The sequence below is a fragment of the Oncorhynchus gorbuscha genome, unplaced genomic scaffold (assembly GCF_021184085.1).
Source record: "Oncorhynchus gorbuscha isolate QuinsamMale2020 ecotype Even-year unplaced genomic scaffold, OgorEven_v1.0 Un_scaffold_904, whole genome shotgun sequence".
NCBI lineage: Eukaryota > Metazoa > Chordata > Actinopteri > Salmoniformes > Salmonidae > Oncorhynchus > Oncorhynchus gorbuscha.
The window spans coordinates 54748-68088 of record NW_025745873.1 but is presented as its reverse complement, the minus strand read 5'-3'; the positions used below and the strand labels follow the sequence as shown (position 1 = coordinate 68088).

The following is a 13341-nucleotide window of genomic DNA, read 5'->3' as shown; positions in this document are numbered from 1 at the left end:
TTGTTCAGGGATGGAAACGTTGCTCAATTGGTATCAAGGGACCTAATGTGTGCCAGAAAAATATTCTCCACAGCATTACACCAGCAGCCTGTACCGTTGACACCAGGCAGGGAGGGGGCCATATCCTGACTCTGCCATCAGCATGGAACCAGCAGCCTGTACCGTTGACACCAGGCAGGGAGAGGGCCATATCCTGACTCTGCCATCAGCATGGAACCAGCAGCCTGTACCGTTGACACCAGGCAGGATGGGGCCATATCCTGACTCTGCCATCAGCATGGAACCAGCAGCCTGTACCGTTGACATCAGGCAGGGAGGGGGCCATATCCTGACTCTGCCATCAGCATGGAACCAGCAGCCTGTACCGTTGACACCAGGCAGGGAGAGGGCCATATCCTGACTCTGCCATCAGCATGGAACCAGCAGCCTGTACCGTTGACACCAGGCAGGGAGGGGGCCATATCCTGACTCTGCCATTAGCATGGAACCAGCAGCCTGTACCGTTGACACCAGGCAGGATGGGGCCATATCCTGACTCTGCCATCAGCATGGAACCAGGATTCGTGGCACCAGGTGACGTTTTGCCACTCCTCAGTTGTCCATCGTGTGCCCACTTCTTCTAGCTGATAGGAACCCGGTGTGGTCGTCTGCTGCAATAGCCAATCCATGACAAGGACCAACGAGTTGTGTCCCGAGATGCTGTTCTGCACACTGTTATACTGCACCGTTATTGGTCTGTTTGTGCCTGTCAGTCAGCACCATTCTTTCCATTCTCCTTGGACTTCTCTCATCAACGAGCTGTTTTCACCCACAGGACTTCTCTCATCAACGAGCTGTTTTCACCCACAGGACTTCTCTCATCAACGAGCTGTTTTCACCCACAGGACTTCTCTCATCAACAGCTGTTTTCACCCACAGGACTGTTTTCACCCACAGGACTTCTCTCATCAACGAGCTGTTTTCACCCACAGGACTTCTCTCATCAACGAGCTGTTTTCACCCACAGGACTTCTCTCATCAACGAGCTGTTTTCACCCACAGGACTTCTCTCATCAACGAGCTGTTTTCACCCACAGGACTTCTCTCATCAACGAGCTGTTTTCACCCACAGGACTTCTCTCATCAACGAGCTGTTTTCACCCACAGGACTTCTGCTGACTTGATGCGTTTTGTTTGTCACACCATTCTCTGTAAAACACCTAGATACTGTTGGGTGTGAAAAGCCCAGTAGTGCAGCGGTTTCTGAGATACTGGAGCCGGCGTGCCCGGCACCGACAATTATACCACGCTCAGAGTCTCTTAGGTCACTTGTTTTGCTCATTCTAACGTTCAATCAAACGGTAACGGAATACTCGGATGGCCGTCTGCCTGCTTTATATAGCAAGCCACAGCCACGTGACTCACCGTCTGTAGGAGCCAACCATTTGGGTGAACAGGGTGGTGTACCTAATAAACTGACTGTAGATTGGGCTTTCAGTGACATTGTGCAGGGTACAGGCATGCTGTTGTTGTGCTATTAGTCTAAAGTTAAACTGACCTTCCCTCAATGAGCCAGGTGCACTTGGTCTTGTACTTGTAGTTCCCTGGTCCGTCTGTCAGGAACCCTGAGGGACCCGTCAGCCTATAGGAGAGAGAAGAGGTCAAAGGTCAGACCAGTCAGCCAATAGGAGAGCGAGAAAGGGTCAGAGGTTAGCCTATAGGAGAGGACAGATCAGTCAGATCAGTTTCCGACTGTGCAACCTTGCTATAGACAGAGGACGGTTGAAGAGTTAAACGACAACATCTACATTTAATGACAGCTCACACAAACTGCCATAATGTTTTAGTGTGACTGTCCTCGCCAGTCACAAAGCCAGATGGCTGATCAATGAACAGGGACAGAGAGGGACAGACAGGGACATTACAGGGACAGACAGGGACAGACAGGGACATTACAGGGACAGAGAGGGACATTACAGGGACAGAGAGGAACATAGAGGGACAGAGAGGGACCTACAGGGACAGAGAGGGACAGAGAGGGACATACAGGGACAGAAAGGGACATACAGGGACAGAAAGGGACCTACAGGGACAGAGAGGGACCTACAGGGACAGAGAGGGACCTACAGGGACCTACAGGGACAGAGAGGGACAGAGAGGGACAGAGAGGGACAGAGAGGGACAGAGAGGGACCTACAGGGACAGAGAGGGACCTACAGGGACAGAGAGGGACAGAGAGGGACAGAGAGGGACAGAGAGGGACAGAGAGGGACATACAGGGTCAGAGAGGGACAGAGAGGGACAGAGAGGGACATACAGGGACAGAGAGGGACAGACAGGGACAGAGAGGGACCTACAGGGACAGAGAGGGACCTACAGGGACATACAGGGACAGAGAGGGACCTACAGGGACAGAGAGGGACCTACAGGGACAGAGAGGGACCTACAGGGACAGAGAGGGACCTACAGGGACAGAGAGGGACCTACAGGGACAGAGAGGGACCTATACAGGGACAGAGAGGGACAGAGAGGGACCTACAGGGACAGAGAGGGACAGAGAGGGACAGAGAGGGACAGAGAGGGACATACAGGGTCAGAGAGGGACAGAGAGGGACAGAGAGGGACAGAGAGGGACAGAGAGGGACAGACAGGGACAGAGAGGGACCTACAGGGACAGAGAGGGACCTACAGGGACAGAGAGGGACCTACAGGGACAGAGAGGGACCTACAGGGACAGAGAGGGACCTACAGGGACAGAGAGGGACCTACAGGGACAGAGAGGGACAGAGGGAGGGGGACCTACAGGGACAGGGGACCTAGGGACAGAGAGGGACCTACAGGGACAGAGAGGGACATACAGGGACAGAGAGGGACCTACAGGGACAGAGAGGGACAGAGAGGGACATACAGGGACAGAGAGGGACATACAGGGACAGAGAGGGACATACAGGGACATACAGGGACAGAGAGGGACATAGAGGGACATACAGGGACAGAGAGGGACAGAGAAGGACAGATGCTGAGCTGTTCTTTAACCAGGAAATACCTTTATTTACTCCTGGTATGTTCTGTTATGTTTATGGTCGGTATAACAGGAGTAAATAAAGGTGGTATGTTCTGTTATGTTTATGGTCGGTATAACAGGAGTAAATAAAGGTGGTATGTTCTGTTATGTTTATGGTCGGTATAACAGGAGTAAATAAAGGTGGTATGTTCTGTTATGTTTATGGTCGGTATAACAGGAGTAAATAAAGGTGGTATGTTCTGTTATGTTTATGGTCGGTATAACAGGAGTAAATAAAGGTGGTATGTTCTGTTATGTTTATGGTCGGTATAACAGGAGTAAATAAAGGTGGTATGTTCTGTTATGTTTATGGTCGGTATAACAGGAGTAAATAAAGGTGGTATGTTCTGTTATGTTATGGTCGGTATAACAGGAGTAAATAAAGGTGGTATGTTCTGTTATGTTATGGTCGGTATAACAGGAGTAAATAAAGGTGGTATGTTCTGTTATGTTTATGGTCGGTATAACAGGAGTAAATAAAGGTGGTATGTTCTGTTATGTTTATGGTCGGTATAACAGGAGTAAATAAAGGTGGTATGTTCTGTTATGTTATGGTTATAACAGGAGTAAATAAAGGTGGTATGTTCTGTTATGTTATGGTCGGTATAACAGGAGTAAATAAAGGTGGTATGTTCTGTTATGTTTATGGTCGGTATAACAGGAGTAAATAAAGGTGGTATGTTCTGTTATGTTTATGGTCGGTATAACAGGGGTAAATAAAGGTGGTATGTTCTGTTATGTTTATGGTCGGTATAACAGGAGTAAATAAAGGTGGTATGTTCTGTTATGTTTATGGTCGGTATAACAGGAGTAAATAAAGGTGGTATGTTCTGTTATGTTTATGGTCGGTATAACAGGAGTAAATAAAGGTGGTATGTTCTGTTATGTTTATGGTCGGTATAACAGGAGTAAATAAAGGTGGTATGTTCTGTTATGTTTATGGTCGGTATAACAGGAGTAAATAAACGTGGTATGTTCTGTTATGTTTATGGTCGGTATAACAGGAGTAAATAAAGGTGGTATGTTCTGTTATGTTTATGGTCGGTATAACAGGAGTAAATAAAGGTGGTATGTTCTGTTATGTTATGGTCGGTATAACAGGAGTAAATAAAGGTGGTATGTTCTGTTATGTTTATGGTCGGTATAACAGGAGTAAATAAAGGTGGTATGTTCTGTTATGTTTATGGTCGGTATAACAGGAGTAAATAAAGGTGGTATGTTCTGTTATGTTTATGGTCGGTATAACAGGAGTAAATAAAGGTGGTATGTTCTGTTATGTTATGGTCGGTATAACAGGAGTAAATAAAGGTGGTATGTTCTGTTATGTTTATGGTCGGTATAACAGGAGTAAATAAAGGTGGTATGTTCTGTTATGTTTATGGTCGGTATAACAGGAGTAAATAAAGGTGGTATGTTCTGTTATGTTTATGGTCGGTATAACAGGAGTAAATAAAGGTGGTATGTTCTTCCAAAAAAAATAACCTCCAATCTATTGAGCTGTTGTAGACCTCCGACCTGTTCGTGTCAGTAATGAGTGATTGTTATCGTTACAAGCTATGGTTAGGCTACTCATTGTGTACAATTCCTCGTGCTGTCATTTTTTCCCTCTCTCTGTATTGTTGGGAAAGGCCGGTAAGTCAACATCTCACTGATAGTCTACACCGGTTGTTTACCAAGCAGGTGCCAGATAATATTTGGAGGTGCATGTATTCAACATACCATCATAAGAGGAGAAGTAAATGAAGGTCGTTGCTTAAAATTCCAGATTTTGTGAGGAACAAACTTATTTTGACATTAGAAAGCTCAGTTTGTTTTTGCATGGTTTTTGAGCGACTACCTCATCTCTGTACCCCACACATACAATTATGTAAGGTCCCTCAGTCGAGCAAGGAGGTTTTCCATTGCCTTGCAACAACATAAAAACAGACATTGAGCTGAAGTTATTCATTACACATTGGATGGTGTATCAATACACACAGTCATTACAAAGAAACAGGCGTCCTTCCTAACTGAGTTACCGGAGTGGAAAGAAACCCCTCGGGGATTTCATCATGAGGCCAATGGTGACTTTAAAACAGTTACAGAGTTGAATGGCTGTGGTAGGAGAACACTGGAGATAGTTACTCCACAATATGACCTATTTGACCATCTAAAAAGAAGAATACAAAATATTCCAAAACATGTATTCTGTTTGCAACACGACACCAAAGTAATACTGCAAACAAATGTGGTAAAGCAGTTCACTTTCTGTCCTGAATACAAAGTGTTTTGTTTTGGGCAAATCCAATACATCACGGAGTACCACTCTTCATATTATCAAGCATAGAGGTGGTGGCATCATGTTATGGGTATGCTTGTAGAAAAAAAATTACAGAACGGAGCTTGGCACAGGCAAAATCTAAGAGGAAAACCTGGTTCAGTCAGCTTTCCACCAGAAACTGGGAGATGAATGCACCTTTCTGCAGGACAATAACCTAAAACCCAAGGCCAAATCTACATTGGAGTTGCTTACCAAGAAGACAGTGAAAGTTCCTGAGTGTCCGAGTTACATTTTTTACTTAAATCTACTTTAAAAACGTAGCTCTTACTCCGAATGCAAAAAAACTGTTGAATTGGAGATTTTACACGGCCCTATTGTCTAACAAAGAATTCCTTGTAATTTATTTCGACCAACAGATGTATTCATTCAAATGAATAAAAAGGATGACACCTCCCCCTCTCTTCTTTGGGAGACTTTCAACGCTGTATTACGAGGAAAGATCATTTCTTACAATATGCTCTTTGTGTCAAGAACTGGTGGACTCAACCTTGGCAATAGACCGCCAATATTCAACTTCACCATCCCATGAATTATACGCAGAGGCTGAAACTTCAAACTCAATTCATCTGCTTTCCACTGATAAAGCAGAGTTTCTATTGCAACGAACAAGGGGGACGTACTACGAATATGGTGACAAGACCAGCCACTTATTGGCACACCAACTTAAATGCCAGTCAGCATCTTATCTCTCAGGTCTAAGACTCTTCCCGTAATCTTACAACTGATCCCTCTAATATTAATTCAACTACAAATCTGAACGCCCAGCAGATAATATGGCTGTGGACAACTTTTTACATAACTTGGATTTCTCATCCATTGATATGGACATGAGTACAGTTCTGGATAACACTCTGCATCAAGATGACATTACAAAGGGTCTAAAGTTAATGCAAAGTGGCAAGGCCCCAGGCCCTGATGGCAAGGCCCCAGGCCCTGATGGCAAGGCCCCAGGCCCTGATGGCAAGGCCCCAGGCCCAGATGGCAAGGCCCCAGGCCCAGATGGCAAGGCCCCAGGCCCAGATGGCAAGGCCCCAGGCCCTGATGGCAAGGCCCCAGGCCCTGATGGCAAGGCCCCAGGCCCTGATGGCAAGGCCCCAGGCCCTGATGGCAAGGCCCCAGGCCCTGATGGCAAGGCCCCAGGCTCTGATGGCAAGGCCCCAGGCCCTGATGGCAAGGCCCCAGGCCCTGATGGCAAGGCCCCAGGCCCTGAAGGCAAGGCCCCAGGCCCTGATGGCAAGGCCCCAGGCCCTCAGATCAACTCGCAGCGTTACTATTAGATATGTTCACCGATGGCAAGGCCTCACGTGGCTCCTCCCCTGATCAACCCGCAGCCATCTCACTTCTACTTAAGATAAAGATTCCGGCGGAATGTGGTGGATATCGGCCCGTTTCACTTTTGAACCCAAGCCTGTCTCAACTTCTAGTTAAGATTCTAAGATTCCGGTTGGAACCTTCAGGAATGTCATATCTGATGTTAAACTATTAGTTAAGGTTCTAGAATATCGGTTGGAACCTTCAGGATGTCATATCTGATGTTAAACTATTAGTTAAGGTTCTAGAATATGTTAAACTATTAGTTAAGTTGGAACCTTCAGGATGTCATATCTGATGTTAAACTATTAGTTAAGGTTCTAGAATACCGGTTGGAACCTTCAGGATGTCATATCTGATGTTAAACTATTAGTTAAGGTTCTAGAATACCGGTTGGAACCTTCAGGATGTCATATCTGATGTTAAACTATTAGTTAAGGTTCTAGAATACCGGTTGGAACCTTCAGGATGTCATATCTGATGTTAAACTATTAGTTAAGGTTCTAGAATACCGGTTGGAACCTTCAGGATGTCATATCTGATGTTAAACTATTAGTTAAGGTTCTAGAATACCGGTTGGAACCTTCAGGATGTCATATCTGATGTTAAACTATTAGTTAAGGTTCTAGAATACCGGTTGGAACCTTCAGGATGTCATATCTGATGTTAAACTATTAGTTAAGGTTCTAGAATACCGGTTGGAACCTTCAGGATGTCTGATGGTCAAACGGGTTTCATCAAAGAGGCGACAACTGTCTTCCAAAGTACGCCGGCTTTTGAACATTATACTCTCTCCCATCTCTCCAGACCCCAAAATGGTTGTTTCTCTTGATGCAGAGAAGGCTTTCACCTGGGTGGAGTGGGATTATTTATTTTAAAATTTGGTTTTGGGTCCAATTTCATATCATGGATTCGTCTGCTCTATTCTGCTCCTACGGCTAGCGTCCACAGAACTATCAACATTCAAAATACTTCCCCCTCTCCAGAGGAACCCGCCAAGGGTGACCTCTGTCCCTGTACCTTTTTTCTTTTGATATAGAACCGCTCTCCTTGGCCTTAAAATTATCACCATCATTTACTGGAATCCACTGAGGTGGTGAAGAGCACAAAGTGACACTATGCAGATGATCTACTATTATTTAAGTGTGAATGTAACACACTCTCTGGCTACCCTACATAAAACAAACTTTGGAAGCCTAGTCATACGAGTTAAAGTAGGATTACAATGCTGGGATAGTCTGCCTCTTTAGCTGGCAGAATCCAATCTGTTCAAATTAACATTTTACCAAGGCTTCTATACCTTTTTCAACATCTTCCGATCTTTCTACCAAAATAAAAAAAATTACCAAGTTTGATGGGCTCATCAGTCATATTATCTGGGCAGGCAAATCACCTAGGATACGTAGAACAATACTTCAAAAGGAGACAAGATGGAGGATTGGCACTTCCAAATGTACTGCTTCAATATTGGGCAGCCAATATTCAAAAGAGTATGGTCTGGTGTAATGCTCCAGGGACCAACTGCAGCTTATAAGATGTGCACTCCTGCCGATCATCCTCCTTTCTGCTCTTGCCTGTACCCCACTGTCCCTGTGCCCCACCCCACTGTCCCTGTGCCCCACTGTCCCTGTGCCCCACTGTCCCTGTGTCTTCCAGACTATACTGGAAACCCCATTGTGCTCTCTGCTCTGAAGATCTGGAGATAATTTGGTCAACATGTTAGACTTTGTCCCTTCTCTTCTAAGCCCTCTGTACAGATGACTGGAGGGAGGGAGGAGGCCTTTACAGATGACTGGAGGGAGGGAGGAGGCCTGATTTCTAGATTATATGACATTATGCTGTCCTCTGAACCCTCTCCAATAAACAAAATCAAGACAGACTGAGTTAGTGAACCTGAACTTGACTTTACAGATGACTGGAGGGAGGGAGGAGGCCTTTACAGATGACTGGAGGGAGGGAGGAGGCCTTTACAGATGACTGGAGGGAGGGAGGAGGCCTTTACAGATGACTGGAGGGAGGGGGAGGCCTTTACAGATGACTGGAGGGAGGGAGGAGGCCTTTACAGATGACTGGAGGGAGGGAGGAGGCCTTTACAGATGACTGGAGGGAGGGAGGAGGCCTTTACAGATGACTGGAGGGAGGGAGGAGGCCTTTACAGATGACTGGAGGGAGGGAGGAGGCCTTTACAGATGACTGGAGGGAGGGAGGAGGCCTTTACAGATGACTGGAGGGAGGGAGGAGGCCTTTACAGATGACTGGAGGGAGGGAGGAGGCCTTTACAGATGACTGGAGGGAGGGAGGAGGCCTTTACAGATGACTGGAGGGAGGGAGGAGGCCTTTACAGATGACTGGAGGGAGGGAGGAGGCCTTTACAGATGACTGGAGGGAGGGAGGAGGCCTTTACAGATGACTGGAGGGAGGGAGGAGGCCTTTACAGATGACTGGAGGGAGGGAGGAGGCCTTTACAGATGACTGGAGGGAGGGAGGAGGCCTTTACAGATGACTGGAGGGAGGGAGGAGGCCTTTACAGATGACTGGAGGGAGGGAGGAGGCCTTTACAGATGACTGGAGGGAGGGAGGAGGCCTTTACAGATGACTGGAGGGAGGGAGGAGGCTTTACAGATGACTGGAGGGAGGAGGCTTTACAGATGACTGGAGGGAGGAGGCCTTTAGGGTTAACTCCACATCATGTGCTCAGTTAGGTTTAATTCAGTTCAAAGTCTTGCACAGAATTCACTACACCAGAGAAAAACGTAGTAAATTCTTCCCAGACACAAATGACATGTGATAGATGTTTATTCACTCCGGCAGATGACACCCACATGTTTTATTTGTGTTCTAAACTATGTGAGTACTGGCCGTCCTTTTTTAATACTCTCTCTCGATATTTACCTGCAGCCTCGTCCTCTAATGGCCATATTTGGAGTTTTTGTTGCTGGTTTTGTTGTTAAAGGGAGGTGTTTCAATAAGTATAGGGGATAAAAGGATGCATCGGCTTGATTTATAATTCTTCATATGTCCAATAAGAATATAGAGAAAAAAATACAATCGAAAACATCTACTTGAATATCTATGGAGGAACTGATCATGGTTGTCTAGCAATGATCAACAACCAATTTGAACAATTGTGAAAATAATACAAATAAAAAATAAATAAATGGGCAAATGTTGCACAATCCAGGTGTGTTGAAAGCTCTTAGAAACGTACAGCTGTAATCGCTGCCAAAGGTGCTTCTAAAAAGTATTGATTCAGTGGTCAGAGTCAATTAATAACAGATTGTTATTTACAATGATGACCTACCAAACGGCCTCTTGCGGGGACGGGGGCCTGGGATTAAAAATATAAATATAGGGCAAAACACACATCACGACAAGAGACACCACAACACTACATAAAGAGAGACGACACAACACTACATAAAGAGAGACACCACAACACTACATAAAGAGAGACACCACAACACTACATAAAGAGAGACACCACAACACTACATAAAGAGAGACACCGCAACACTACATAAAGAGAGACACCGCAACACTACATAGAGAGACAACACAACACTACATAAAGAGAGACAACACAACACTACATAAAGAGAGACACCACAACACTACATAAAGAGAGACAACACAACACTACATAAAGAGAGACACCACAACACTACATAAAGAGAGACACCACAACACTACATAAAGAGACAACACAACACTACATAAAGAGAGACACCACAACACTACATAAAGAGAGACAACACAACACTACATAAAGAGAGACACCACAACACTACATAAAGAGAGACACCACAACACTACATAAAGAGAGACACCACAACACTACATAAAGAGAGACACCACAACACTACATAAAGAGAGACACCACAACACTACATAAAGAGAGACACCACAACACTACATAAAGAGAGACAACACAACACTACATAAAGAGAGACACCACAACACTACATAAAGAGAAACAACACTACATAAAGAGAGACAACACTACATAAAGAGAGACACCACAACACTACATAAAGAGACACCACAACACTACATAAAGAGAGACACCACAACACTACATAAAGAGAGACAACACAACAAGACAACACTACATAAAGAGAGACAACACTACATAAAGAGAGACAACACTACATAAAGAGAGACAACACTACATAAAGAGAGACCCAAGACACCACAGCATGGTGGCAACACAACATGACACCAACATGGTAGCAACACAACATGACAACAACATGGTAGCAACACAACATGACAACAACACAACATGACAACAACATGGTAGCAACACAACATGACACCAACATGGTAGCAACACAACATGACACCAACATGGTAGCAACACAACATGACACCAACATGGTAGCAACACAACATGACAGCAACACAACATGACACCAACATGGTAGCAACACAACATGACAACAACACAGCATGACAACAATATGGTAGCAACACAACATGACAACAACATGGTAGCAACACAACATGACAACAACATGGTAGCAACACAACATGACAACAACATGGTAGCAACACAACATGACAACAACATGGTAGCAACACAACATGACAACAACATGGTAGCAACACAACATAGCAGCAGCACAGAACATGGAACAAACATTATTGGACAACAGCAATACATCATGTAAATGAGATGTCTATTTAAATTTTCCATAAATTAGCAAAATATTCAATGAAATTTTTTTTACTGTCATTATATGTAGATGGGTGATAGAAATACTATATGTAATCCATGTTGACTTCAGGCTGTAACAACATGTGGAATAAGTCCAGGCGTATGAATACTTCCTGAAAGCTCTGTATGAAACTCTAATCAACTTTAAATAATAGTTCGTAAACTTGATTCAGACAATTTGAAAGTTCAATTAAATTGAAATATATATATTTAAAACTGAATATAATATTCACTCAATTCAGTGTCAAATCATGAAATACAAGTTCAATTTATGAATTCAATGATTACATTTGTACATATTAGAAATTCAAAAACATTCAATTCAAAGTCCTAGCTAATACAAATTAAAAATGAAGGAAATGAACTACAATTTGTTTTGGCTCCATATTAATGTTGAGACCGAGCGTCGGGACAGGTAACCAACCTCCCCCGTACAGAAGAGGCCTCGTCCAATGACTTATATGTAATGGAAGTCTTAGGCGGCGATTCTCACCTGAACCTTCCTCCGCAGTGTTGGCATTGGTCCCCGACCCAGCCGGGGCTGCACACACAGTTGCCCGTAGACGTGTTGCATTGCCCATTCACGCACGGTTTGTCGCATTCTTTCGCCTCGGTGACAGCGGCCAGTCCAAGGAGCAGCCCGAAAGCAGAGAAAATGAGCAGTGTTTGGAGCATCGAGGCCCGGACACCAACCTCCACCAGCCCGCTAGTCAGGATGCTGGCCGGCCGCCGTATCGGCCCGTCCATTCTCAAAAAGATGGCTACTGCTCCAAACAGGTCCGTATCACTGGTCCACTTCTGGTCGTATTTGAACGAGACCGGTCTGGTTTTCAAGCTCCGTGGAAATTTTGCGAGGGACACCGTTGTTGCTAGAACGAAACCTTCCTATCTCCTTGTTGTGCCTGATTTTAATCTCATTCTTCCATTACATTTTTCCGGTGGCTATGATACCACCGATGAACATAGCTGCATTTTGACATCCGGAAGTGACGTGAGGAGGCGTTTACAGACACGGAAATGCGCAACGATTGCAGATGTCACGAGGACATACATTTTATTATGGGTTTAAAATTCAAATTAAATTTGTTCCAGTGAATGTTCGATCATTTTTATCTAACACATGATTTAATGCATACTTAAACGTTAAAAATGTACCCTCAATTACAGATGATTCTGATGGAATTGCATTCAAAGTGAATTCTTTATTATAAAGGCCCTGCAAGCCCATGGAGCCACAACGCTCTTTCATGGTGAGAGGTCAGACCACAGAAGACATGAACAGACAACCCTGACATTAAGCAAATCAGATTAGAAATATAGACAACCAAACTGACTGTAAATGTCTCTGCTGTAATAATCACAGTCTAATAATGCCTCTATCTATACATTTTGGGAGGGTTTTATGCACACAACGATTAAACAGCATCACCATGTTGTCTGAGTAGAAACAACATGGCAATGAACCCGTTTTGTAGTTCAGACTGTAGGTGAATCACCATCTCACTATCAGCACTAATACATTCTCATGGTTTATCGATGTAATTATTCCCTTACTGGATTTGGCGAAGATGTGACATTTTATTCTGAAGATGATTTCATATGGAATGTGCCAGTCTTCCTGAAGCCTTGAGGACAGCCTGGTCCCAGATCTGTGCTGTGACAACGACCATAGGAGCTGCTATATGGCGAGACACCACAGACACATCTGAGATCAGGCTATTGAAAACAGGCAGGGAGGAGAGGCGACTACTGATGAATAAAAGGAACTATTCATAACATCCTGTGATTGTGTTTCTTTCTAGATGTGTTGTCAACATTTGCCTCTCACTGACTGCTGGATCACATACAGTGGGGCAAAAAAGTATTTAGTCAGCCACCAATCGTGCAAGTTCTCCCATTTAAAAAGATGAGAGAGGCCTGTCATTTTCATCATAGGTACACTTCAACTAT

General features: G+C 44.6%; 1 protein-coding gene across 1 annotated transcript in view; it reads right to left on the bottom strand.

The window, feature by feature from the left end:
- The window catches only part of LOC124020765 (attractin-like), a 187728-nt gene extending 175356 nt beyond the window's left edge, over positions 1-12372 (bottom strand). The window contains 2 exon segments of the mRNA XM_046336026.1: positions 1538-1621; positions 11885-12372. Coding sequence (XP_046191982.1) covers positions 1538-1621; positions 11885-12138 — 338 coding nt within the window. The 5' untranslated portion in view covers positions 12139-12372.
- Between the last annotated feature and the right edge of the window lie 969 nt (positions 12373-13341).